Here is a 24841-nt window from a genome sequence, read left to right as displayed (position 1 = left end):
GGAACAGGACCCAATGAAAATGAAATAAATCTGTAAACATAAAAAGGTTGTGATGGAGATAAATTTACTTTCCCTTAATTTACCAAAACTGAGTGGATATATTAAACATTCCAACCAAAATAAGAAGGCCCTGGCCAACTAAGGAATTTCCATAGGGAGATTACTTTCTAATTATCAATATCCTTTTAATCTAAGTAACCGAAACACTCTCAGAAATTATATATTTCATTATCATAATGAAATTGTAGAAAAAACATGCAGTGACATCACTGAGTTGATACTTGAAAAAAATTTATTACCATCTAGGCAATCAGCAACTAAACAAAGAAAACAAACATTGAAACCTGAAACAGAATTACCTAGGTGCATGATTTCCCAGAATTCTAACATGAGTCATAAATACCAAGAATTTACATTACAGGCAGTCATATTTTTGAGAGCTGGTTGCTCCCACAACCCATCAGGAGTACTTGCCACTTCATGCTTTCCGTCACCTCATGCAGGGAAGTGTCAGGCTCCAAAAGCCAACTAAGTAATGGAATTCTGCTCAAAACAGAGCGAGTGCATGCTAAGCTATAAGTTTACTCTTTTTTTTAAGTATTATAATTTGAGAAGGAAAAAAAAAATAACTGTCAAGAAGTTATTCCAGTATCCCAAGAATATTGAGAATGTTCCAATTGCTGTTGTATCTGATATATAGATAGATGAACATATTATCCTCTGCTTCTGTGTCCCTGATCTTAAATACCCTACATGCTAACTCTCTTTAAAACTTAGCTGCTCATTAACTGATGCCATTTTTCACTTATTCAAGTCAACCTAAGATGCTACACTACAGCTGAAGCACAGCTGACCTTCAGACCTCCTCTCCAAATGCTTAACTCAACCACCACACTGTTCATAATCGCAGCAGATGGTTATGGGCTTAATATGCACATATGAACTTAATAAGGTCTGTTCTCTGCTCCAAAGGAAATGGAAATGTATCAAGGTCATTTGCTCTCCAGTGTGAGCAGGTGTGGGGGGGTGAAGGCAGCAGCACTGGAGAGGACAAGGATGAGAGAAAAGCTGGAGGCAGAATAAGAAAAGACGTCCTTGCCATGGTGGCCCAGTACTTCTGTAGTGCTGATTCTGAATTGGTAGCGACTGGAAACTGAGACATGCTGTTGCTGCAGATTCTAGTCTCTAATTTATATATTTTTTAAAGCTACTCGACTTCTATGATAACTAGTTTCTTAATTTATTCATAATAATGCAATAATTGATAGTGATTAATAGTGTGGCGGATAATTGGTGTAGTTTAACCCCAGAAAGCAAATAAGTATCACAAAGATGCTCATTCACTGACCTCCTGCTGCAGTGATGTATGGAGGAGAATCAGGGGAAAAAGGAATGGCTCATGTGTTGAGATAAGAACAGTTTAATAATTGAAACAAAGTAGAACATATTAATAATTATAATGATGATGATAATGGTGATGATGATGAAAATAATAATAATAATAATAATAATAATAATAATAATAATAATAATAATAATAATAATAGCGATTGTACTGATAGCAATGAATAAGAGAGATGACTGATGCCAAGACAACCCCCACACAAAGACTGGCCCTTCCTGGACAACTCCCAGCAATGCATTTACTGAACATCCTATGGTATGGAATTCTTTGGTTAGCTCAGCTCAGCTGTCCTGGCTGTGCTCCTTCCCAGATTTTTGTGCCCCTGTTCACTGGCAGAGCACAGGAAACTGAAATGTCCTAGATTTAGAGTAAACACTTCTCAGGAAAACCTAAAACATCAGTGTGTTATCAACATAATTCTCATCCTAAATTCAAAACACAGCATTGTACCAGCTACTAAGAAGAAAATTAACTCTCTCCCAGCTGAAACAAGGATAATAGTCATCATAAGAACTGTCTCCCTTTCTACTAAATGAAAAGTTCTTTTAATTTAGCACATGTAATGCAGCAGCAGTCTCAAACAGCTTTAAACAAAAGTTAATTTTAAATTAAATTTTAAACTTTAAATTAAAACAAATTTTAAAATGCATGCTACCTTCCCTCAAGTAATTTTTATTTCTCACCTAACCTTTGAAATATCTTTTTTTATTGTTTCCTTTGTACATTAACTTTACCAGCTCATAGAGATACTGGAATATGAAGCAGCAATTATATTAATGGATACAGATCACCCTCTACACTGGATAATGAACATAATACTGAATATTGCAGTATGTTTCATGATTATAACAAATAATTAAATATCCATTTAGTCAGTGTAAATGTTGCTTGATTTCAGACTTATGTCAAGAGAAGCCTAGTTTATAATTACTAGCATTTGGCAAATTTGAGAATTCAGAAGACAGGTGGTTGTCTTAAATATCCTTAAAACACTTGTGTAAACGAAGATCTATGCAGCTGTGAAGTACAATAGCATAAGCTTAAGAAGTGGAGTCATGGAAGAGGGTATTAGTCATGTTGATTAAATTAATGGTATATGAAGTTTGGTAATCATCTTTCCAAGATTAGCTAATTAGCTACTTCCAGGCAAGTTGTGAATTGCTGTATCACAGTTTTACGGATAAAACCCCTTTTTTAGATAAGCATATTCTTAATCCATCAGAATCACCAAATACCTGGAAGGATGAAAGCTTTTTTATTTTCTTTCACACTCTCTCTCATGTCCTTCCTTCCTTCCTTCCTTCCTTCCTTCCTTCCTTCCTTCCTTCCTTCCTTCCTTCCTTCCTTCCTTCCTTCCTTCCTTCCTTCCTTCCTTCCTTCCTTCCTTCCTTCCTTCCTTCCTTCCTTCCTTCCTTCCTTCCTTCCTTCCTTCCTTCCTTCCTTCCTTCCTTCCTTCCTTCCTTCCTTCCTTCCTTCCTTCCTTCCTTCCTTCCTCTCTCCCACTTTCCCTTTCCCTTTCTTTTTTTTTAAACACAATTTGTAACACCTGAAATCTGTTTAAGTAATGAGTTAATAAAAAACTGCAGAATAATTGTGTTAAATTTCAATGCAAACATCCTGTTAAAATGGTAAGTACAAAGGCAGGGAGTGGAATGGGGTAAAAATTCTCACACAAACATCCAGCGTGATAAAAGAAAGGTCTAATACATAGGAAGGAAACAGGTTTTAAACCCTAGAAAGAGAGCAAATAAAAGCAACCAAAGAACTTTTGCCCATAGAAGAAAAATATAAGTCAAAAGAACTGCATGTAGTTCCATACAAACATGTTCAAAACCTTGAAGCTGAAGAATGATTTTGTTTTTCTTCAGGTAAAGGAAAAGAAATGGATAGATTCTCTCCTAAATCGATATTTGCAGTGCAAAACATAGGCAACCAGAAACAAAAGAGGAAATACGAAAGGAATTGCTTTGGAAATTAAGTCAGATAAACACAAGTATGGGTAAAATAATACCACTGGTTGTTCCTCTTTGGTCCTTGACAGAGTCTGCCTCATAACTCCACCTTTGATGGTTAACCAAGTTAACATATCTGATCCAAAGAAACAAAATTTTCAAATCACAGAATCATTAAATCAATATTTGGATTTAATTAATCCTGATCATTAAGTCAACATTTTAGTTTGGACTCGGCTACTCATCTAACTGGGATGGAAATAAAACTCTATTCCAAAACCCTTTCATATTTCTAGTATCTTGGTAAAAATCAAAAGCTTGATGGCTTCATTAAACATTAAATTTAATGACCCATCATCCTAAATTGAATTGGAATGTTTCTGGAATGCTATTGTATTACTTTTTTTTTTTTTTTCCCTGAAAATGCTTTTTCTTTATTCTAGTTATAATTTCTTGGATCAATATTTTGGTTTAGGGGCAAGTTTTTGGTAGTGGGAGTGGTCTGCCAGGGAGATTTCTGTGAGAGGACACCAGATGCTTTCCCCATATTGGACAGATTCTGAGGCAGCTACTACCTCACAGTCCGAATAATCTGAATACCATGTCAAACAGCAAGGTATGAACTCATAAAGGAGCTTTGGTCATCTCCACATTAGTATTTACCAGATTACTGAAGGACCTAGAACAAATTTATCTGGAAATAGTTACATTAGAGAATGAAGGGAATGATGGAAAAACATGTTTTAGCTAGTTGATAAATTTGGGATTGGCTATTCCATATCCTAGAGTAGAAATCTCCCTACAGAAAAGTGAGGAAAGAATTAGACTCTTATGCACACTGGACTTAAAGAAAAAATGCTTTGAGTTAGAAAAAGTCAAAACCAACCCACACAGATTTTTACTTTTTGTATTTTTGAAGAGGTGAACTCTAGATGAGCTGCCTAGCTCATCTAGAAAGTTGGAATTCTGGCAGTGCTTGTATATTGGAAAAGTGTATCTGGGGGATGGAGGGGGTGGAAGTCAGTGCTGGATGATTTGGACTGATGGGGCCTGCGTTTATGAGACCATGAAATAGCAACAAAGATATTACTAGTGAGGTTTTACAGTGCTTAAGGTAAGATATACTGGGAGAATCACAGTACTACCTCCCCAAATGTGCTTTCTTATCTCTTCCCTTGTGAAAGTCCTGATACTCATGTGATTGCATACAATGAAATTTCAGAAGATTCAAGATTTCACCCTTTGGGGATTTGAGGTTTTGATCACATCTTTCTGAAACACCTCATTGCTTGGTGCTTCAAAGCTGCTGTCTGTAAAGGAAAAGCTATGAAAAGTCAGGCCAGTCAAAAGCATAGGACTATAGCAGCTCCTGCTTTGGTGAATTTTTGCTGATGGATAACCATATCTCATAGCCTGCATTTCACACAGACCAAGGCATTGAAAAAGTCTTTGTCACTACTTTTTTTTTGTCATACAATGTAAGTTTAAATTATTTAACCAGTCCGGACCTAGGTACCATAATTTGGTGTCTGGGTGAAAATTGGTCATCATTAGTGACACTGTGTGCTGGGTATTTTAAAATAGATCTACAATTAAGCAGGGCAAGATTTCGCCACAGTGTTGTCACTAATAGCTGTGACTCAGTGATATTTTTTAAACTCCTCAAGTGATATAGCTCCAATCCATTTAGAGACTTCATTTTTCATGAAGTCTAGCATCTTAGCACTTCAACAGGCCATAAAATATCTTTATGAAGTTTGGCAACAGTGTTATGCACAAACTGAAATCTAGAGAGTTTCACTTTGTCAGATTCAGTGATGTGGCAGATTTATGGATAGAAGGGAAAAAAGGACAGCTGCTATCTTCCTCTCCATATAATATTCTTTATTAAAAATTATAAACATGTGCATAAAGTCTCCTCAGTAATCAGCTTGCACTGTCCTCTGACTCAGAGGAAAATTAAAATCTGTGTATATGCACTTCTCATCCCCACAAGATTATCTTGATTAATTTTGTATATTCTTGCTCCTTTGTCATACATGACAAAAGCTGGTAATTTAGGCAGGATATACCTATTTGAGTTTTACCCTCTCCCAAGGTACTTTGTTTATTCCATTGTCATCTTTAAAACCTTTAAATAAGCATCTCTGTGCTATAACTTAGCACAGTCAGGAGATAGACAAGACATTAAATACATGCAAAAAGTAACCTCATCTGAAGCACATCAGGTCTCACCTTGCTCCTATATTGCAAGGTCCAAATAAAATTGCTTTACTGATTTATACCAATGGCTTTTCTGTTCCTATAGCCAAGAATAGCTAATAGCAGATATTTCTGGAAAAAAAAATTAATGTCCATAATTATATTGGGCTACTCATATTTCCATTTAATTGTTTAATTCAGAAAATAAACTAGTTAGACATATTTTTAATATGATCAAATGTGTGCCACGGCTTTAATAAAAAATGCTTATTGATCAGACCCCTATATTGTAAAGAAAAAATTCTGTTTAAAAGAATTTTTTATAGAAATGAAAATTATGGGTCTCATTTTCTGTCCCTCACTTCTAAACAAAAAGTCAGAGTATGGTCAAATGCGGAAGGCACCTTTGGAGGTCATCTTGTCCAAGACTCTAATATCACTGAAGTAAGAGGATTTTTTCTTCCTTATATGAATTTTCTTTCTCCTTTATATATTTTCTTCCTCATCTCTCTTCCCTCCTCTGAAGAGAGAAAACACTCAAAAAATAATAACAGCATTTTTTACCCTGTCTTAGATTAAGTGAAATACTTTTTTTAATAAATACCATGATGTCATGGTACTTTAAGACCAAGGACCTCTCTTTTTTCCTCCCCTTGTGCAGGTATTACTCATATTTATTATGACAGTTTCAGTAACCTCCTTGCTGACTATGAATTACTAATGAAAATGTGATATTTGTCCAAGAATGCCTTTCTAAAGCTTTTGATTATTTCAGCATAATAGAATTCATCCTCCAAGTATAGTGAGCTTATTTAGGATCAATAAAATGAAGATAAAAATGTAAGAACGGGATTTGATATTAATTTCTGGCCTCCTGCACTATCTGGCTAATCCTAGAAATGGGAAATAAACAAAAATGCCTAAGGCCTAAGTTATACTCACTCTGTGAAATTAAGTCATTTGTTAATACCATTTTATTGCATTGGTTTCTCTCTACTGCAGAGCAATGCTGAGAGTAGTCAAGTTTTTTGTATTTCTTTAGATGAATAAATATAGAACATATATAGTTATATGATTAAATTGTTGCCTAGACAAGACTACACAATTTTGTGGAAATATTTTAAGATCAGACTTTTATTCTGCAGTAATTTTTTGTTTAGTTTAAGAGCAGAAGATAGAAGTGCAAAAGGCCAGTGAAAAATATTTAATTGCTTACATCTATGATCCAGACTTTATACAGAAGGCATGCAAGACAGATTTATGCTGAAATTTATCCCTTTCTCATCACAGTCAGACATCTGACTGTTCACTTTTTTGTAAGTTTTTCTTTTTTTTTTTTTTTTTCCCAAAAAGGCTTTGATTCATGAATTAGGAAACAATTTCCTAGAAATACTTTCTAGTAATAGATTTTCTAAATTATGTTTGATGAAGAGGTAGATGTTTCTTTTTAACTAAAATGCACTAAATTATCAGTAAATGAGTAATTTCAATTAGATAATTTATTTTCTTTATTCTAGCTGAATAGTTTGCTAATATTCTTTTCCATTAAGGGTCTGTGACAATATACAAACTTTATTTTAAGTTATAGGAAACCGTATCTTTCCACCTTCAGATAGTAGAGATTATACCAATAAAAAAGAGTAGATTTTTTATTTGAAAATTTGCCACAGGCAAATGTTGCTCTACCAGTGATTTTACCTTCTTACTGTTTGCAGGTTTCACTCTTCTGTAGTTTACACACAGTCTTATTATGCTGATCTGGTTTAATAGACTTTAACATTTTCAAGGTTGCTTTTCCCTCATTAATGAGTTCAGCAAGGTCCAGTCAAACTCCTTAGAGAGGTCAATAAAGACATTTGTATGTTTCTCATCATTTTTCATGGAAAAAGAAGGATTTTTTAAATTATTCTAATGAAATAAAAATGCACCAATAACTACAGGTATTTGGAATTGCTTTATTAGCACACTTGGAAAGCAAATCTTTAATTCAAATGTTCACCACTGTCCATTCATTTGGAGGAAGAAATGATGGCATTGACCTCTTAGTAAGTTATGCAATATATTAAGACTCTTGAGCCAGCAAGCAGAACAGCAGACATAGCTGCTTGTTCTTCAGCCTATATTGCATTTTACAATAATCATAATGGTTATTTGTTTTGCAGTGCATTATAGTTCTAAGGAAATACTTTGAGAACTGATTACAAAGATAAAATCTTCCAAAAATGTCTATTCTTAAAATATACATTCACATAGAAGATAGCTTGGTTTTAAAGGTACTAAAGTTTAGAGGAAAAAATCTGAACATCAGAATTTAACAATAATTTCTAGTTGAACAGGATCCCATGATCTAACAATGTACAAACATGAGTTGTCATCAGCACAGAGAAATCAATAGAGGCTACCAGTCAATGCATAACAAAATATCAGTCACAGTTTCCTTCCTGACCCAGTTTGAAAGGTAAACATATCAAAGCATGGATGATGCCCTTCACAAGGATATTTGAACAAGTACTGCATTTTCAGCTGTGTAGAAATAGGGCCATGCCCTGGCCTAACTTTCCTCCACCTGCTCTGAAGTACTGCTTTGGCACCACAGACCCTGCTCCTGGCAGGCAGCGAGGCTGAGGATCCCTCCCTGGGAAAAAGGCTCTGCTCTCATGCTGGCCTGGGCTGTCTTGCACCACACTATGACATTTGTACTACTGACATCCAAACAACAGTATGAGCAATTCTTTACTGTCCGCAGCCTCCTGGATGCTCACTGCCTAAAAATCTGTGACTAATAGATGAGTAATTAAATTCTGTTTTCCTAACGATTATGTGTTAGGGTTATGGATTGATTGATCATGGTAGGATAGCCTGGGAGGGTTCATCAAAAAAAATGGTCACCAGTATAACATTGGTAAAAATGTCATTGACCAGCAATATCTTGTATAAATGTCTATGGATGATATCTAATTTCATCTACCCTCTGTGGTTCCCAAAGCATGCAGGATTTATGGAGCAACACTCATGTCATACTTGATCAATTACTTCAGAACAAATCAGAAAGGTATAATGTGTGACATTTCATAGAATATCTGAAAATACCACTATTATAAAAAACACCAAATCTATTATTCAGGTGTATTTTCTCATTTAATTGGACTTTCCCACTTAAAAACTTCATCACAGCTTCTCTAGATAAGCCTAAAGATTGACCTCATTGAAACAATGAGCAGTCTGGGGAAAGAAATTTTGTGTCCAGAGCAGCCTGTTTCTGGAAGTTCATGTTGTGACACAGGGAAAATTTGTTCATAGAGAACCAAAAAGGTCTGTTTCTATATAAGGAAGACCCTGTAATAAAGATCAGGTATGATCTCATGAGAAGCACTTGTTCTGCTGAAAAGCAATGTCTTCTGGCCTAGAGGTTTTTGCTGTAGCTGCAGCACTTCAGTCAGCTTTTATAGGAGACAGAGCATCTCCAATTCCCTTGTCAGAGAGCTCTCAGAAGTCATGAAGTCCAAGTGGCTTCCTGGGAGCAGAACGAGATTTCTGCTAACAAATTCAGCTCAATGCATGTATGCTTGTTATAAAAGCACAACAAGAACCTCACAGTGCCAGAAAAGCCTCAGGTACAAGTGACAGTATTCCCCAGTTATCATTTTACCTCCAAAAGATGTTTGAATAAGTTGCTCTGAGATACCCAGCTGTAAGGCATATCTGGGATTATTTCTCAGCACCAAATTGGTAGCTTGCATCAATGCTCACTATTGCTATTTGTGGAGAGTTCTCTAAAAAACGCACTGTGGGTAGAGAAGAAAAAAGGTAGTTATAAAATCAGAACCAGGTTGTGTATGTAGAGTTTTATATTTTGGATTGAAGAAAACCTACAATTAATTCTTAAAACTCATATCTGCATAACTGAAATATACAAAGAAAGTTAGTCACACTGAACAGAGTGGAATATCTTCAATGCTGTAAGTTCTGAGAAAGTCACTGTACCAGTCAAAGGACTATTAATTTTAACAGCATACAGTGTGATAGTCCAAGGTTATCTGACCTGAAATGAGAAATAGATATAGGTAGCTTTAAAAACAAGCAGGAAAATTATGACATATTGGAAGAAATAGACTGCAGCTACAAGACCTTGGACTGTCACCTCATTAGATTTTAAAGTGTCAGAGGCAGCCAGGATCAATACCTGAATGACAGACCAACATGGAAAATTATTTGGATGTTTCAGAAGTGTGCTGGAGCTTCAATAAGTGGTTTAGAGTCTTCAGATTCTATTTTAAAACAGATTCTAAAGCAGAACATACCATAATTTAAAAAATTATTCTCATATTTAGCCCTCCTTAATAAGTGACTGTATCACTTTCTTCCATTCCAAAGTACACTAGCATAAATAGCTGTCTTTGGATAGATTGCAAATGCTATTTATATTTAAACCTCAAGCGCCAACAGAATTCAGATATAATGCTTCAATAAGACAAATAAGTTAATACCTCTGATATAGGAAGGTTTAGATTTCCAGTAGAAGTAACTTCTGTTTAAAAGTTTTCCAAAACCAATCAGTATTTTAAAAAATCACATAATAAAATATTCCTTTATTAAAGATAATAATTTATAAAATTTGTTTAGATTTAAAGTCTTATTTTAATTTCCAGAAGCTTGAACTTACAGAGGGCTGAATGCCCTAGACACCCCATAGAGACAGAAAAGGCTATTTCTTCCACTTTCTAAATTTTGGCATCTAAATACAGGATAACAAAGGAAAAAACATATTACTAATTAAAAACTTTCAGTCTTAAACAACAGCTTATGCTAAAGCAGGTGCAACTGCCACATAATAGGGGCCTTTTTCTTGACTACAGCAGCTTAGGATTCACAAAGGTTTATCAAGAAATCATAGTGCAGTAAAACTGTTGTTTGCCTAGAACCAATTACAATTATGGACTTAAATCCATAAATTTAAGGTGAAGAAGTGTATCTCACCATCAATACATATGTAGGTTATTGCACACTGAATTTAAGATGCGAGCTAGTACCCTTTTCCAGGAATGAATAAATTTTAGATTAATAAGGTTTGAGATAGAGACAGCTTCTATCTAGGGTACAAAGTTTTCAACCCTGAGTTAAAACTCCATAAAGACTGTTAAAATGTAAAATGTTCTGCAAAATGATGAAGAATGGCCATTACCTTGAAAGGACCTTGTAATGTTCTCCTACTTGTCTCCAGAAGCAATTGTGAAGTGCAAGGGTCATAAGAAGCCACAAGTATTTGAATTTCTACATAAACCCGACCAGTGGCCTTCAGTGTTGATTTCTCTGTCTATATCCAAGGCTGCAGGAACAGGCATGTGGTAATCAAGGCTAGCTCACAAAGAAATATATAGGAGAAAGCTGCAAGGAGTTGTATATTTTCCACCTTTACTTATGTATGGTACTTATTCTTCTTAGTTAATTTTAGTTTGATAATGAATAACATATGCTGTGGCTTTGTTTTTTGTACTGCATTGATCTGTTAAACCTCCATTGCATTACACACATTTGCATACTCACATCTACCATAAAATTTTGTTGATATATCTGCCAGCCTAAAAGCATCAAAGCTGCCACTGGCTTGAACACAATTCATTAATTTCATTGTTCTACCAAACAACAGCAAGGAAGAAAATCAGATGCTTTGAGGTAACATAGCAATGCCACTTAACATGACAGTACTGCAGTTTCTTATGAACAACATGATGTAGTGTAATACAAGAAGACAGAAAACACAAATGATAAAAACCCAATTATTTACTGAAAAAATATGTAAATATTCCCTTCATGCTGACAGTCCATAGAACTGCATTATAGCTAACAGCAAGATGAAGCTTAGGTCTCAGACATTTGATATATGAGAAAATGTCTTAAATTCTTCTGATCTGAGCTCCATAATGACCCCCTCAAGGCTGCAGGCTTTATACCTGACAGATCATTGTTGTATAGTTTAATATATTTTCTTCCAACAAAGCAGTGCATAAACAAGTGCTTTAGCAATTAAACAAATGTTGCAGGGGCTTGTAATGGTACCCATACCTCATTTCTATGAGCTTGGTTATCTATATAATAGAGTTAATTGCTCCCACAGTGAGGGACACTATGGACTTCTGCCAGCCCTATTTAAAGGAGCCTTCTACTGTGAGTGAGCAGCATGAAAAACAAACAAACTCACTGTGCAGCTACAGAAACTCTTGGAAGTGCTCTGTCCCCTGGAAAGGGTGAAAAACAGCAGTGGCACATCTGGCCTCTCACAACAGGTGGAGAGAGTAATTAAGTTTATGAAAGGCAGAGCCCTCAGTAAAGTCTATGGTGTTTGTGACAAATTCATTGGACTAAGAAGCCCTCTTAAGCTCCTGCAGATATTTTTCTCTTCTTCTGTGAAGTGGAAACTAGCTGTAAACAGGAACAACTCCAAAAGACAGTATACATGGATAAGGGTAGTTTAATCTGGAATCCTGAATAAATCAAAACTCCTTGAGCAACAGACATTGATTTTAGCAGCTTTGTTAAATTGCTAAGAGAGCTATAAAAGCAGTAAGGAAATAGACTTGGTAATTCTGGAAATTCTTCCATTTTGGTATTTCTAAGGTGTCAAACAGCAGAAATCATTTTTATAATAAACTAGGAAAATGGAAAAAAAAAAAAGAATTAAATAATCTAAGGTAAATTTCAAGCAAAAAAGGAAGTGAGAATCAGAGAATCAGAACTGAGAAAGGATCAGGTACCCCTGTTCTACAGCATCAAGCAAGGGGAACCCTCTGTAGATTTATGTGGGGATTTCTGAGGAATTTCATCGGGTTGATAAAACAAATGAGGGGGGTGTTGGTATGTAAATGAAGAAACAGAAAAACCGAGAATTTTCTATTGTTCCAGTGAAAAGAAATATAATTATTTCTAAGGTAGGAAATCCTTTTAACTATATACTTCAGGAAATTGGGAAAATTAACATTTAAACTCAATTACAGCATACTGGAGTACAAGTTCTTAGATTTAAATGCTTCAGTAACAGAAGATAAAGAAAGCTATAGGAAAAATAAAAAAAAAAAAAAAAGAGGAGTGCCTAAATAAATGAATAGTGATATTAAACTGCTTCAGTAGAAGTCATTAGTGAACAGGCAGTTATCAAAGCATCTATGTTTAGCTTATATAGTTATAGTTTATATTAGATGGTATGGAGCTGGCAATATAAAGCATCAGTGATTTCTTGAGTTTCAGTAAGAAAACAGCAATAGTTTATGCAACAGCAAATTCCTCTTCTGCCTTACTCTGGGAAGTGTATTGAATTTTGCTTCTCAGAAAACTTGTTCAGAAATTGCAATTCACTAACTACCACTTAACAGTGAGAAAGTAGCTATAAGCTTCCAGTCAAATAGAAACTAGGCTGCTGAACATAAATTAAAAGGTACAAATAATATTTAAACGTCTGTTTATGTGTGAATATATGCAATTCTTTATGCAAATATATACACATGCATACATTTCAGAGAGCATGTTAATATGCTGTTCCCTAATCTGGGTATATAATCAAAGGAACAATTTGAGGCTGAAATTTCCTGTTCTGAGCTTGTAATATGTCAAGAAGCCTGTTGATTCAAATGAGTGTGGCCTGAGAGTTTCAGAGAAGGCTGGAGGGCTGCACTGGTGCAGTAGTGTGATGCTTACATAAAACATTTTTTCATTATACCAATTGACTTTTATTACTGAAGAAAATCAGTTCAGCTGCAAAAAGCATTTAGTGTGTCAGCAAAATAATTTTCTGTTCAGCCTTTAAGTTTTTCAAAGAAAGGGCAGTCAACTTGTTTCTTGCCAACAAATCAAAATGAAAAGCCATAACACTTTTGTAGCAGTTTGAAAGGCAAACTGCTGTAAAAGATTTTAAGCAAAATTCCTGAAATCTGTTTTTATGTTGTTGAAACAGGATGATATAATTTGGGAAGTATGAGCTTAGCAAACAGCAATATTCTTGTAGACTATAGAACACTGAGGACTCCAAAGGCATATAAAGCTACCAGTAACTTTTACATAAAATTCTCAAGTTGCTACGTGACAACAAAATAAAATTTTTTGATCTCTATTTCCAGTAACAATATACCATCAAGAATAAAAAGTAACCTATTTTAACTAGTAGCAGTCTAAAACTTTTAAGAAGGAGAGCAATAGAGAGAAAGTTTGTGACCCTCTTCATTAGCGTCATTTGCTATGGACTAAGAAAGGTATAGCAGTGCTTTGCAAACTGCTGAGAAGCTGCATAGGCAGCACACAAGCTGTCAAAGTGCAACTCAGCACAGGATCAGTCCCTAATGTGCACTAAGGGATGGTACAGAGCAGCCCAGTGAAGGTAGGTGAGGTAGAATCTCTGGGAAGCCATCCCTTCTTCTACAGTGAACAACTAGAACAGCACAGCAGCCTCAGGAACATCCACAGCCAAATTAAAGGATGTTCTCTCTTGGTAGAATTCATCTGTAGAGCTTTGACATGGTGTTGTACTAAGGAAAAAACACTCCTTATCCTGGGAGGTCTATCAACTGATGTTGATCAAACCTGCACTCCACTGCAGAAAATTAACTTTCTGATGATTTTTCAAATTGGCTATATTTGAGCTTTCCACTTTTGAGCACAAATTGTCAACAGAAAGCTACTGCAACAATGGCTGATGCAATTCCTCAATACAGAAAAAGAAATTTTCAGACAGCATGACTCTGTGTACAACACTGAGACAACAGTCTTTACTGCATCCAGTTTTTACACTTCAAAAATTGAAAAAATTAAATAGACTAGCATTGACTTGCCATGCATAAGGACTTGCATTTGACCTGACAAAATTCCAACTGATATAAATATGGCATACAGTAGCACATAGAAGAGCAGTGTGTGAAACTAGAAAATAGAATTTTTCTTATGTCTAAGAAACAGCTGTGAAAGCCATGTGTAGGAGTTGGACTTCCAGCTGAATAATTGATAAACATTTAATCAGTAATGGTTAAAGCATATGGAAAACTCCATTCCTAGATGTATTGTTTCCCATAAATTGATCTAGGATACCTTTTAATCAGAGCTTACTCAGGTGTAGAGGGATGACTGAGGAAGTAACTCTGTGAGCTGTTATATAGAGCTGTACCAGAAACATTGATAGTTCCTCTGACATTCAGGTCCATGAATTTCTGGAATAGATCTTAAAATGCGAGAGTGGCATGCTCATTTTTCTTTTCCATAGAGAAAGGTTGTCCTGGCCATGAAATCCACATAGTTTTGCTGCACTAGGAGCAGGGTTTATAATCCTCGCAGGGGAGGTAATGTTGGTAACAAGAACTGAAAGCACTGCATGGGATGAGATATGGCTGAAGAGACAACGCTCAGAAGAATGCATGCTGACAGAAAGGAGCCAAGAGGAAAAACAGGATTTGATGAGGCTGATGTGGCACAAGGGAAACATAAGCAGCCAGGAAAGCCTTGTGGACCAAATGAAATGAATGTCACCAAGCTAGCCTAGGTACATGATTCTCAGCATGCTGCATGGAGCTCAAAAGATAAAATGAAAAGAATGGGTGAATAGGAAAAACAGCCTTTGCATAAGTAGAATACTTTTAGAAGTAAAATCATACGCAGAAAAAATAATAAGAGAAAAGCAAAGCTGCCTGGTTTTAGGCAATTCACATGGTCAACAATACAAATGAGCAAATTTCTGTCTCTGTACCACTGCAGTTATTCTCCAAGGCAGTAAAAGATTCGGTATCACTTGTGTGTTTCTCCAAAGAGATAGTCTGTTCACAGACAGGGATTTGAATAACTTACAGTAGAATGTCATTAATCCTACCACTCCAAGACCTTATCAAAGTACAGATTAATGAGAGGTCATATAACTTCAATGTGCTACTACTAGTACAAGCAATCACTCTGCCACTGAAGTATTACACTTCCTTACTGAGCATGACCATTTTAATGAAAATAACAACTTTGTGTGGCTACACAAGAAAACAAGCATTTTAGCAGAGATCACAGCAACTTAACTTTTGGGCTAACCTAATTTCGATTAATTAGATCTGGAATATTTATGTTCCACTATATGAAAGTTAAGAAACAGAGTTAAATAAAGAGACAAATAAATGAACCTGACAGCACTGTCCTCAATTATATCCTGCGATTTAAGGATTCTCTGTTCTGCAGACTAAATAATCAAAATATGACCTGCATTTCTCTAAAGATAGCAGTAACACCTCAATCTGAGAGAATCTTTTCCCTTCACTCCAGCTGTCTTGCATGGCAGAGATTTCCTAGCACAGGGCAGCAGAGGGGAGTTTCTAGCACAGCACCAGCTCGTGTGTCTGAGCTGAGGTTGCTGTCAGTTCACAGGAGTCAGCGCCTGTTCCATAACACTGACTTGTCGCAACATTGGCCAGTGCCTGCAGCCTCTGCTGCCTGCCAGGAGAACAACGTGATTTTAATGGGCTTCATTAATGCACCTGTAAAAGCACTGTAAATTCAACTGAGTTGAATTACAGTTGAATTACGGCGCTCTCGGACTGAAGTCTATATAAGACTATATATAGCAATATTCAATCAGCAAAATGGTTGCTGATGGCTAAAATGTTTACCCAGCCACTGGAAGAACAGAGACTGAGATTCAATGAACTGACAACATACAGTACATATAGTTTCTCAACTGACCCTTTGTATGTACACTAGCTTCCCAGATGAAAGAAGATAATCAGCATTCTAAAGAGTTTGCTTTGCTGTGCCGAGCTAATATTTACTGGACTGCAGACATACAGTGAAAACAGCCTCAGGGAAACAACTACCCTTTCATTTCAGCTCTGTCCATGAGGTAACACTAATATGATACTACATAGAAGTGAGTGAAGGAGACGAGGTTCAGACATCATACTTTGTTGCAGCATCCAAATAATGCTGACTTGCTAGTAGGACAAGGCAGTATTCCTCTTTACATGACCAGAATGAATAATATTAATTTTGCTGGAACTTCATCTCTACTAGATGTTTAAAACTAAAGCTTATTTTGGTGACATCACCCCAACTTAGAAGCAAAACATTAAGAATTGTATCTGAAGAGGTATGTAAGATTCTAGAAAATAATGATGATTAATGACAAGATGACAGGGTTAACTAAAAAGGCAAATTTTAAAGCTTGTAAAACCAAAAATGTTCTGTTAACTCAGAAGTGGATTAGAGTGTTCAAAGTGCTTCAGGACTCGACACCATGTAAAGGCTGATTTATACTCCAGGCATCATAATGCCTACCTACTTCAGAATGACAAATAGCACCGTGCTGAGATCTCAATGGCAGCCCCAGAGCACTAACAGCAAATGTCTTCCATCTTAGTAGCTGAGCCTCTGCAATTCTCCTCACTTAAAATTCTGAGCATTTAACTCTTCTCGTTGCATCTAAATCCAGATACAAAAAACTTCAAATCAAACTATTTACCTCAAGTGAAATCTACTCTGAATAATTCATGAGCAGCAGTCAGAAAGCGAACAAATTGAAGAGTGTGTTAATGAAGTCTAGAGTTTAAAATGTAATGGTATAAAAGGTATTATAGGTCTTTTCTAACCTTATAAGAAAGAATATTGGTCTCTGTAACAATGAAAAATCCCAATGAACAGGGAAAGATACACAGTTCAGGTGTCTTGTTGTCAGTGACTGATGCTGCTAACAGAATCACACAGATTACTGCAGAGAAAGAGCTGCTGTTTGAAGCAATTCTTTATGAAGGAGCTGAAGTGTTCAGATTGATTCGTATTCATCCTGCCCCTATGAAGAAGTATTGATCCTTAAAATAGCTATAAGAAGCTGCAATTCAATTAAAATGAAGTACGAAAGTCAAGAAAACGCACAGAAATGCAGGACATGCTATGATGACACTTACCTAACAAGAATTTTTGAGTCTTTAAGACCAGACAAAAAAACCCACTTATTATGTCATTTCACTGTGAGGATCAGGGTTTTGTATTTTCCTGTTTCAGCAAATCCTCTTTATAAGAGATGTTACTAAAATGCATGGTTGATTTGTCTGGGATATCGGTGACAAGCCAGCACTGTCATCAAATAGAATCTGCCTTCTAAGCTGGTTGCTGACTTATTTTGAATTGAGTTAATCTTAACCACTTATCCACAAATGTGAATAGCAGACAGAGAGAAATGTTCTGAACTAAAAAAATCAGCAATAGCCTTACCTGTCACAAATTCAGAGAAACTGGTGACTTCAAGCAACTTTTTATGCATTGCTGGTAAATAATGAGTTCATTCTTCTGTGTTACTGATTAGCAATATAGGTGCACAGTCTGATTACTTCGAACTCATGGGAGTAATTAATTTGAGGGGGGTTTTTGTGTTGGATCACATAATATACTTCGAATAGTATTTGCAGCAATTTTCTCTTTTTTACACAATGGAAAAATAGCATTCTTTCATAAACTTGGCTGCTGAATAAAAGTACATTTCTACCTCAATAATAAGAGAATAAATCTTACTTTTGGTGAATAGTACACTTGTGATAAAAGTCTATCAAAACAGGCATTTTCCTAAATAACATGAGTGAAGATGTAGATATATAGTACTGTATACTACAAAGGCAAACTGGAGAAGAAGTTTTTAAGTACTTATTATCTGAGTATGAGTCAACTGTAGTAAAGCAAAGAAGCTAACACTTTTGTATACATCTAGAGAATTAATGTATGCAAACTGTTTGCTGATTAGTGGATTTTGAAGATGAAGTACATGCAGAAGTCTGCTTAATTATGGAGAAAGAGGATGTATTTCTGCATAAGACATCTCAGTCTTGGGAAGTGAAAATTAGGTTTTCAGATCAAAGACTTTCAAGAGGCAAGCCATTTAATTTTTTTAAGTCTTGTTTCCCCACTGTTGTATATATTTCTTGGAATTCTGAAAGGGTAAGGAACCTTCCCATACATCTGTTAATACAGACTACAGATACATATAAGCAAAATTTAAGTAACATTCATTGTAAATAATGCTGTTCCGTGATAAATATTTTAAATGCAAAAAGACTATTAAATTATTCAGTATCAGATACAAAATCACAATCATTTTACACAGCAGTCCTTTTTAGCATGAAGGTGATCTTTTGTCATAAATCTTACTAGAGCTATTTATGGAATTATTTTTAAATAAACTTTTAGCCCCTACTTTTGAGACATTTGGGTAGCATTATCATTACATACATAATATTGAAATCTGCCTCTTCTCCCTCTTCTTAGATAGTAGAAATTAGCTGGCAGCACTAGGAGCAAGAGCAAAGAGGGACATCCTTTCTCAGGACTCCAGTACAGAAAACATAGTTGAAATAATCTTGAGTGAGGAATAGCTACATCATGGGGATTCACTTAAAATGCATCCATCCCCCACCTATCAAAATCGTCAAGTTTCATGTCTTCATATGCAATGTAGACAAATCATGCATTGAAAGAGCAAGGTCCAAAAAGCCCCTCCTTTATTTACAGAAAAGGCTTCATCTATCTTGTTGTAGGTCAAGCAAAATGAAAATCAGTGCTGATGGCAAGAAGTTTCATTTAAGAATCTGGCCTGTGCTTTGAAGTCTATGAAACAGAGAACTAAATGTAATTCTGTGAGGTAGAAATAACTTGGATGGCTGAGGAAGGACTGCTTCTCAAGTTTGTTTAGTCTGCTATCCTGAAAGAGTCACCATCTCCACAATCGATGATTAACTCATGAGGTAAAGGGATTCCTAGTGGCAACCAAACCCAATGCAAAAAATGGTCTGAGTAACAAGAAGAGTACAGAGAATGAATGACATCATCCTTGGACTTTGTATGGGAGAAAAGAGAGGGAAAAAACTGTCTGACTTGTGGTAATTCTGACTTCCAATTGGACATGCTTACCTCTTCTCCAACACACACCACACTCTTCTCCTTGTAAATAAAAATGCAGTCTCTCAAAATATCCAGCCTGCATTGGCGATTTCTGTCTCGTATCATAGGCTGTCAAAGGGATGCACTTGTGAACCTGCCTTGCATTCTACGAGGACATACTCACTAATGAACCCTTTGTAGGCCAGTTCAGAGAATGGTTTCCTTACTGCTACTTGGTACTTCTTCCTGTCCGATTTGTGGCAAGGAAATTCTCTCATGTACTGGGTTAAACTCCTGCAACGGAGACTCCTGCCATGTCTGGGCAGAGGGGCAAGCATAACTCACCAAGCAGCTGTGCTTTAAGCACCAAGTGCCCCAAGTTATCTAAAAAGAGGGTGTTTGAAACTCTGCTTAACTACAGAAAGTATCTTCAGAGCAATCAGAACAAGGCTAGGTGAACAAAAGCAGAGAAGTGGTGCCATTCACTCTCCATTCTTAGCTCTTTTTCTTCTGGGAAGCTGCAGCATTAAAATAATATGAAAAAAAAAAAGGAAAAAGAGATTTCTTCTATCACCATCTGTGTTTATCTTGCAGTTTTGCTTTTGAAATAACCCATGCTAAAGAACGTTTCAAAATTTTTCTTAGCTGTGTTTTATCAAAGTAGGAGCCTTTCCCCATGAAAGGTAAATAATCTTTCTGATTTTTAGCTTTTGTAGTTTACTGGTTTTTATCATACATCTGTTTCTGGAAATATCAGCATTAAAGATTATTTGGTGGTCATATCTCACCTTCACTGGTAATGTCCTAAGTGATCATTGAAACACATTTCAAGATTTGGCTTCAGCATCCCCAGTCCACATTATTAAACAAATGAACAATATGGGCGAGAAACAACTTAAGAAAATTTCAATTAAGCAATCATCATAAAAGAACTGATAGTCTCTATGCAATCCCCTCTCTCACTGAATTATTGCATACCTTTCACAGCAGCAGCATAAGTAACAATCACCCTTTTGTGGATATCTTGTTTACCAGCCCGTTTTGCCTGAAATCAGTGTGAATAAGCCAAGAAGATAGTTTTACCAACGTTACACTCTTTGTTTATGGAAACTTGTTCTCAAACTGCTCTTCCACATGGTGACACTTTTGTAACTGCAGCTACACTTTAAGCAAACTACAGAAGGCATCTGCTGTGCTTCACAGGAATGTGCAAGGAACAGTATGGCAGGATAACACTAGTTTTATGCCAAGTCACTGGCACAGAATGTTTTAATGACTAGAAAATTCAAAAAAGCATGCAAAAATCCTATTCTAGGTTCAATAAGGCAAAGCAAACATCACCACCTGAAAGGATTAGAATACCAAATGAAATTACCTTAGAAACAAAGACTGCTTTCAAACGGATAACAGTATAATCCCTTTATGAAAGTGCTTCTACACAAAGTACTGTCTCCTTCTGAAACATTTCTTCTTCTCCTGCCCCCAAAGCTTCACATGAGTGACTCATGTGCTGTAAAACCCTTCCAGGTTAAAAACTTCCATTTATACATATGGGTAAGTAATTCAAAGCAAGAGATGCTAATTTATTTTGTCTGATTTTCTGCAAATTTCTGAGGATTTAAAATAGAACAAAGCCTGAACTCCCACTCTCTTGCTCTCAGGGCTGCCATTGTGAAACAAATTCCAGTAGTGACTGATATATATACCTCTGCATTCAAGTTTGATATTGCTTTTACTAAGATTTATTTCTAGGGTTTCTAAAAATTATTTCACCTTTTATTGATACACAATGAAATATAAAGCTTAAATATTACCATTGCTGCATATTTAATATTTTAGAAATTTAAACCCATATATATATATATATATATGTTAAGTCTGATCAGCTGTAATTTTAGAAGATCCAAATTTTTTTGCCAATCATGTATTGGGAAAACAGTGATTCACTGGGAAGCCACTGATTTTATGATGCTAACTGGTGATTCTGTGAACTAGTAATTCTTCTAATATAAATCTTTATGTACATTTTACTTTCTTTGGTTTTATTATTCTCTAAGGACTCAAATAAATTATGTATGATTCATGCAATTACTCTTAAACTCACTGAAAAATCTGAGCTTACAGGTGTTACCAATTATATAATTTTTCAGGGTGATTTGCCTTATTAAGGCATTCTACTTGTTCATCTCTATGCACGATGTTTGGGATTTGGCAAATAAAAAGCTTTAGATATGAGAAATTGTGAAATAGAAGACCTTTATAATTGTGGAAATAGTGTTTTCAGAAGGTGTTGTGAACATTCCTACTTTTTCAAAGTTTACCAAATACATGTTTTCCATAACAGCTTTATAGGTAATTTGTGTAAAGAAAAATTAAATAATTTTTGTTTATGCATTATTCAATGCTATTGAAAATTAGAATCTACTATATCAGGCTCAAAAGAAAGAATTAAAGAATTCAGGAACTGAAAAGTCTGCATTTCATTCCTGCTGCTTAGCTATACTTTGGATCAGAACAAAAAAACCCCACATCTATTCTTCAGTCCATTGACTATAAAATCTTTAAAGACTTTTTTTTCTTAATCCCTTGTAATGATTGTTTACCTTTCAAGTTCCAGGTGTACCCTTAGGTACTTCTTAGTCCTTAGTAGTCTGGTCAATCAACATCAGTGACATGGAAATGTAGAAGTTTCCTACTTGGTGATTAGTAGCCATCATTTTTGGAGAAAATAATAGTGTTCAGTGGATGTGGAGAAGTTAGGCAAGAAATACAAGAATTTCCATTCATTTTTCTGCAGAATACATTATATTTCATGATTAAAATATGAATATTGTAATCACAATTTTAGTGTTATGGTTGTGTAAAGAATACCTGTATATCCATTTTTTTTTGCCATCTTGTGTTTGCTCATTCATTGACCTTTCCAGTCTTTTATATCATAATTCAAATTATGAATTAAACAGGTTGTGTCTAGAACTACCAATACTGTTGATTCAATAACCTCTATTGAATTTGTTAAATCACTATCTGGGACTTCTTTCTTAATTGTAAAGTTCAAATAATGTATTTAGTTTTAATATTAAATATTAAGTGACATTTATTATTGTATTACATATTATACAAAGAAACTCCTAAGTTTAATATTAAAAAAAATGCTAGTTTAAGTAACTATCATTTTTCTCTCTTGTCTAGAAAAGATTTACATATTTTGTATGCCTGTCTTTGCATGCCAAATGGTTTCAGAGCATGCTTTCTCTTTTCAAACACAGTGAATTTGCAACCACATATTATCAAATCAGGCCATTTATAATGCTAGTCAGTATTTTTTGCCTAGCAAAAATTAAAACCCAATCCATGACGTTTCACTGGGAAGAGGGAACATTTTCATGGCTATTATATGCCATCAGTTTCCCTGGCTTCAGAATTACTTGAAGAATGCTTCAGCACTGGTTTTAGTTGTTCATTTTTGGTGTGGGTTTTTTCAGTTTGTTTACTTCCTATTCCTCTTCTCATAGGTTTTATTTTTGATTGTTTGAAAGTAGCTGTTCTCATACTGGTTGCCTAAATATATTGCAGATTTTTCTATGCCTCCAGCAAGAACACCAGCAAGTTAAGAGGACAACACACTCTCCCTCTTCTGTCATAAGGAAGCTCAGAGACAATCAATGACAAGCCATTGTTTGCAGTTAGATCATATCTGCTTTTCTGGAGAGGACAGCTGGGCATGTAAATAACATTTGCAGAGCAAGATTTCACTTTCAGGAGAAAGATCAGAGAACAGGGGTTTAAAACTGTAAAACCAACATTGGAGGAAAAGAGAAGCCAGCAGATGTCTAGAAATTACAGTTCTGAATTGGGTTATTTACAGTATCCCAGGAAATAATTTAATCTGAGCACTGTGGCTGACTGATGTGCACACTGAAGGTAAAAGGTATTTGTCTGCAGACCAAAAGCCTAGCTGCTTTTTGTTTCACCAGTGCTGCAACCATGAATTTTATGTTATTTTAGGCAGATCCTGTACTCTAAGAGGGCACAGCTTGACCTCAGGAGACTTATTATAAAAGAGAGAAAGAAACATGTCAAAAAAGACATGTTAATATACTGCTCGGAGTTCCAAAGATGAAAATGTCAAATAATTTGTTTCAGTGGCTTATTTTTTTTTCAATATCAACTAGAGAAATCAAAGCCTTTTCCATCTGAATCAGTGGGAAACTACCCACCAAATGCAATAATATTAGAATTTTTCCAATATTTTTTCTCCATTAATATATAAAGAGATGCATAGCACTGAAACATGCCTCACATCTAGTGTGTCAGGAAAAATTGCACACAAAAAAATCATTTACAAGCCTTAGGAAGCTTAAAAAATATTCCTTAAACTGTAAAACTCTGTACTTATAGAAGATTCTTAATTTAAAGTATGGATCTATGAAAATTTCTCTTTGATATAACTTGAAAATCCCCTTAGCCCTTTGTGACTGCCAGGTCCTAAAAAGTGAGGTACAGCAAGAAAGACTGCTTGATCACAAAGTTCTCCATGTGACCCATTCTATGTATTTTATGCAGCTTGAGAAAAGCATTTAACTATATAACTGTTAAGTCCACGGAACTTCAGTTGGAACACTTTCCCAAAAAATTGTGCTCACTGAAAGTGCTGCTGTATTTTTTAAAAGCCACCAATTCACAGCTAATATGAAAACTTTTCAATCTTGTTCTTATAATGGATCTTATTAGCAGCTTACAGAGAGCAATTAGTCAGTTTATCCCTAAAATCAAAATAAGGAAGGAGGTTATGGCTAAGTAGCATTACTACTTACTCTAGGTCCTGGTCAATTCCTTAAACCTGTCCTATCACTTCTACCCTTCTCCCCTCTGCATATCTATGAGACAACTTCTACAGAAATAACAAGTATTGAAAAAAGAAGAAGACAATTATCTATCTATACACAGATATGTGCATCTTTCCAAGCTGCTGACAGAGCACTCTTCCCTATGCAGACTTTCCCAGACAAAGCTTTCCTCCTTCTAACTGGGACTATGGGAAGGAACGGAGTGGCAGGATACAGTGGAGGGAAGTAAATTAGCATGGAGAATTTTGCAATGTAATGAGACATATCACAGCAAGAAAGGCTAAAAGCATGGGTATAAAAACACCTACAACATTTGAGGGTTGCTACCGAAAGCACAAAATAAGATGCATGTTCTTTCTCACAGTTCCTTACTGTATGAGCCATACTGTTATCCAACCCACATGATGCTGGCTTCACTCCATTCTGGCCATGTAGCTCCCAGAGTTCTTTTCAGCCATCTTATTCAGGCTGTACACACAATAAAACCCCCAAAAAACAACCAAAAAACCCAAAAAACCCAAGCAAAAAAACCCACCAACCCCAAAACCCACAAAAGCCCC

The 24841-nt window shown here is 35.6% G+C and overlaps 1 protein-coding gene across 4 annotated transcripts in view; it reads right to left on the bottom strand.

Annotated features, from left to right (window-relative positions):
• Positions 1–24841, bottom strand: part of RALYL (RALY RNA binding protein like) — a 446384-nt gene that overhangs the window by 316676 nt on the left and 104867 nt on the right. The window contains exon 1 of one of the 4 annotated variants that reach the window (XM_041713947.2): positions 9209–12134. The exons of the other annotated variants lie outside the window; for them this stretch is intronic. Coding sequence (XP_041569881.2) covers positions 9209–9299 — 91 coding nt within the window. The 5' untranslated portion in view covers positions 9300–12134. Of the gene's footprint in view, positions 1–9208; positions 12135–24841 lie in introns of those variants that run through there. 4 annotated transcript variants of the gene reach the window in all.

Source organism: Taeniopygia guttata, chromosome 2, assembly GCF_048771995.1.
Source record: "Taeniopygia guttata chromosome 2, bTaeGut7.mat, whole genome shotgun sequence".
NCBI classification, from domain to species: Eukaryota; Metazoa; Chordata; class Aves; order Passeriformes; family Estrildidae; genus Taeniopygia; species Taeniopygia guttata.
The sequence above is the reverse complement of the archived record's forward strand: the minus strand, read 5'-3'. Positions and strand labels throughout refer to the sequence as shown.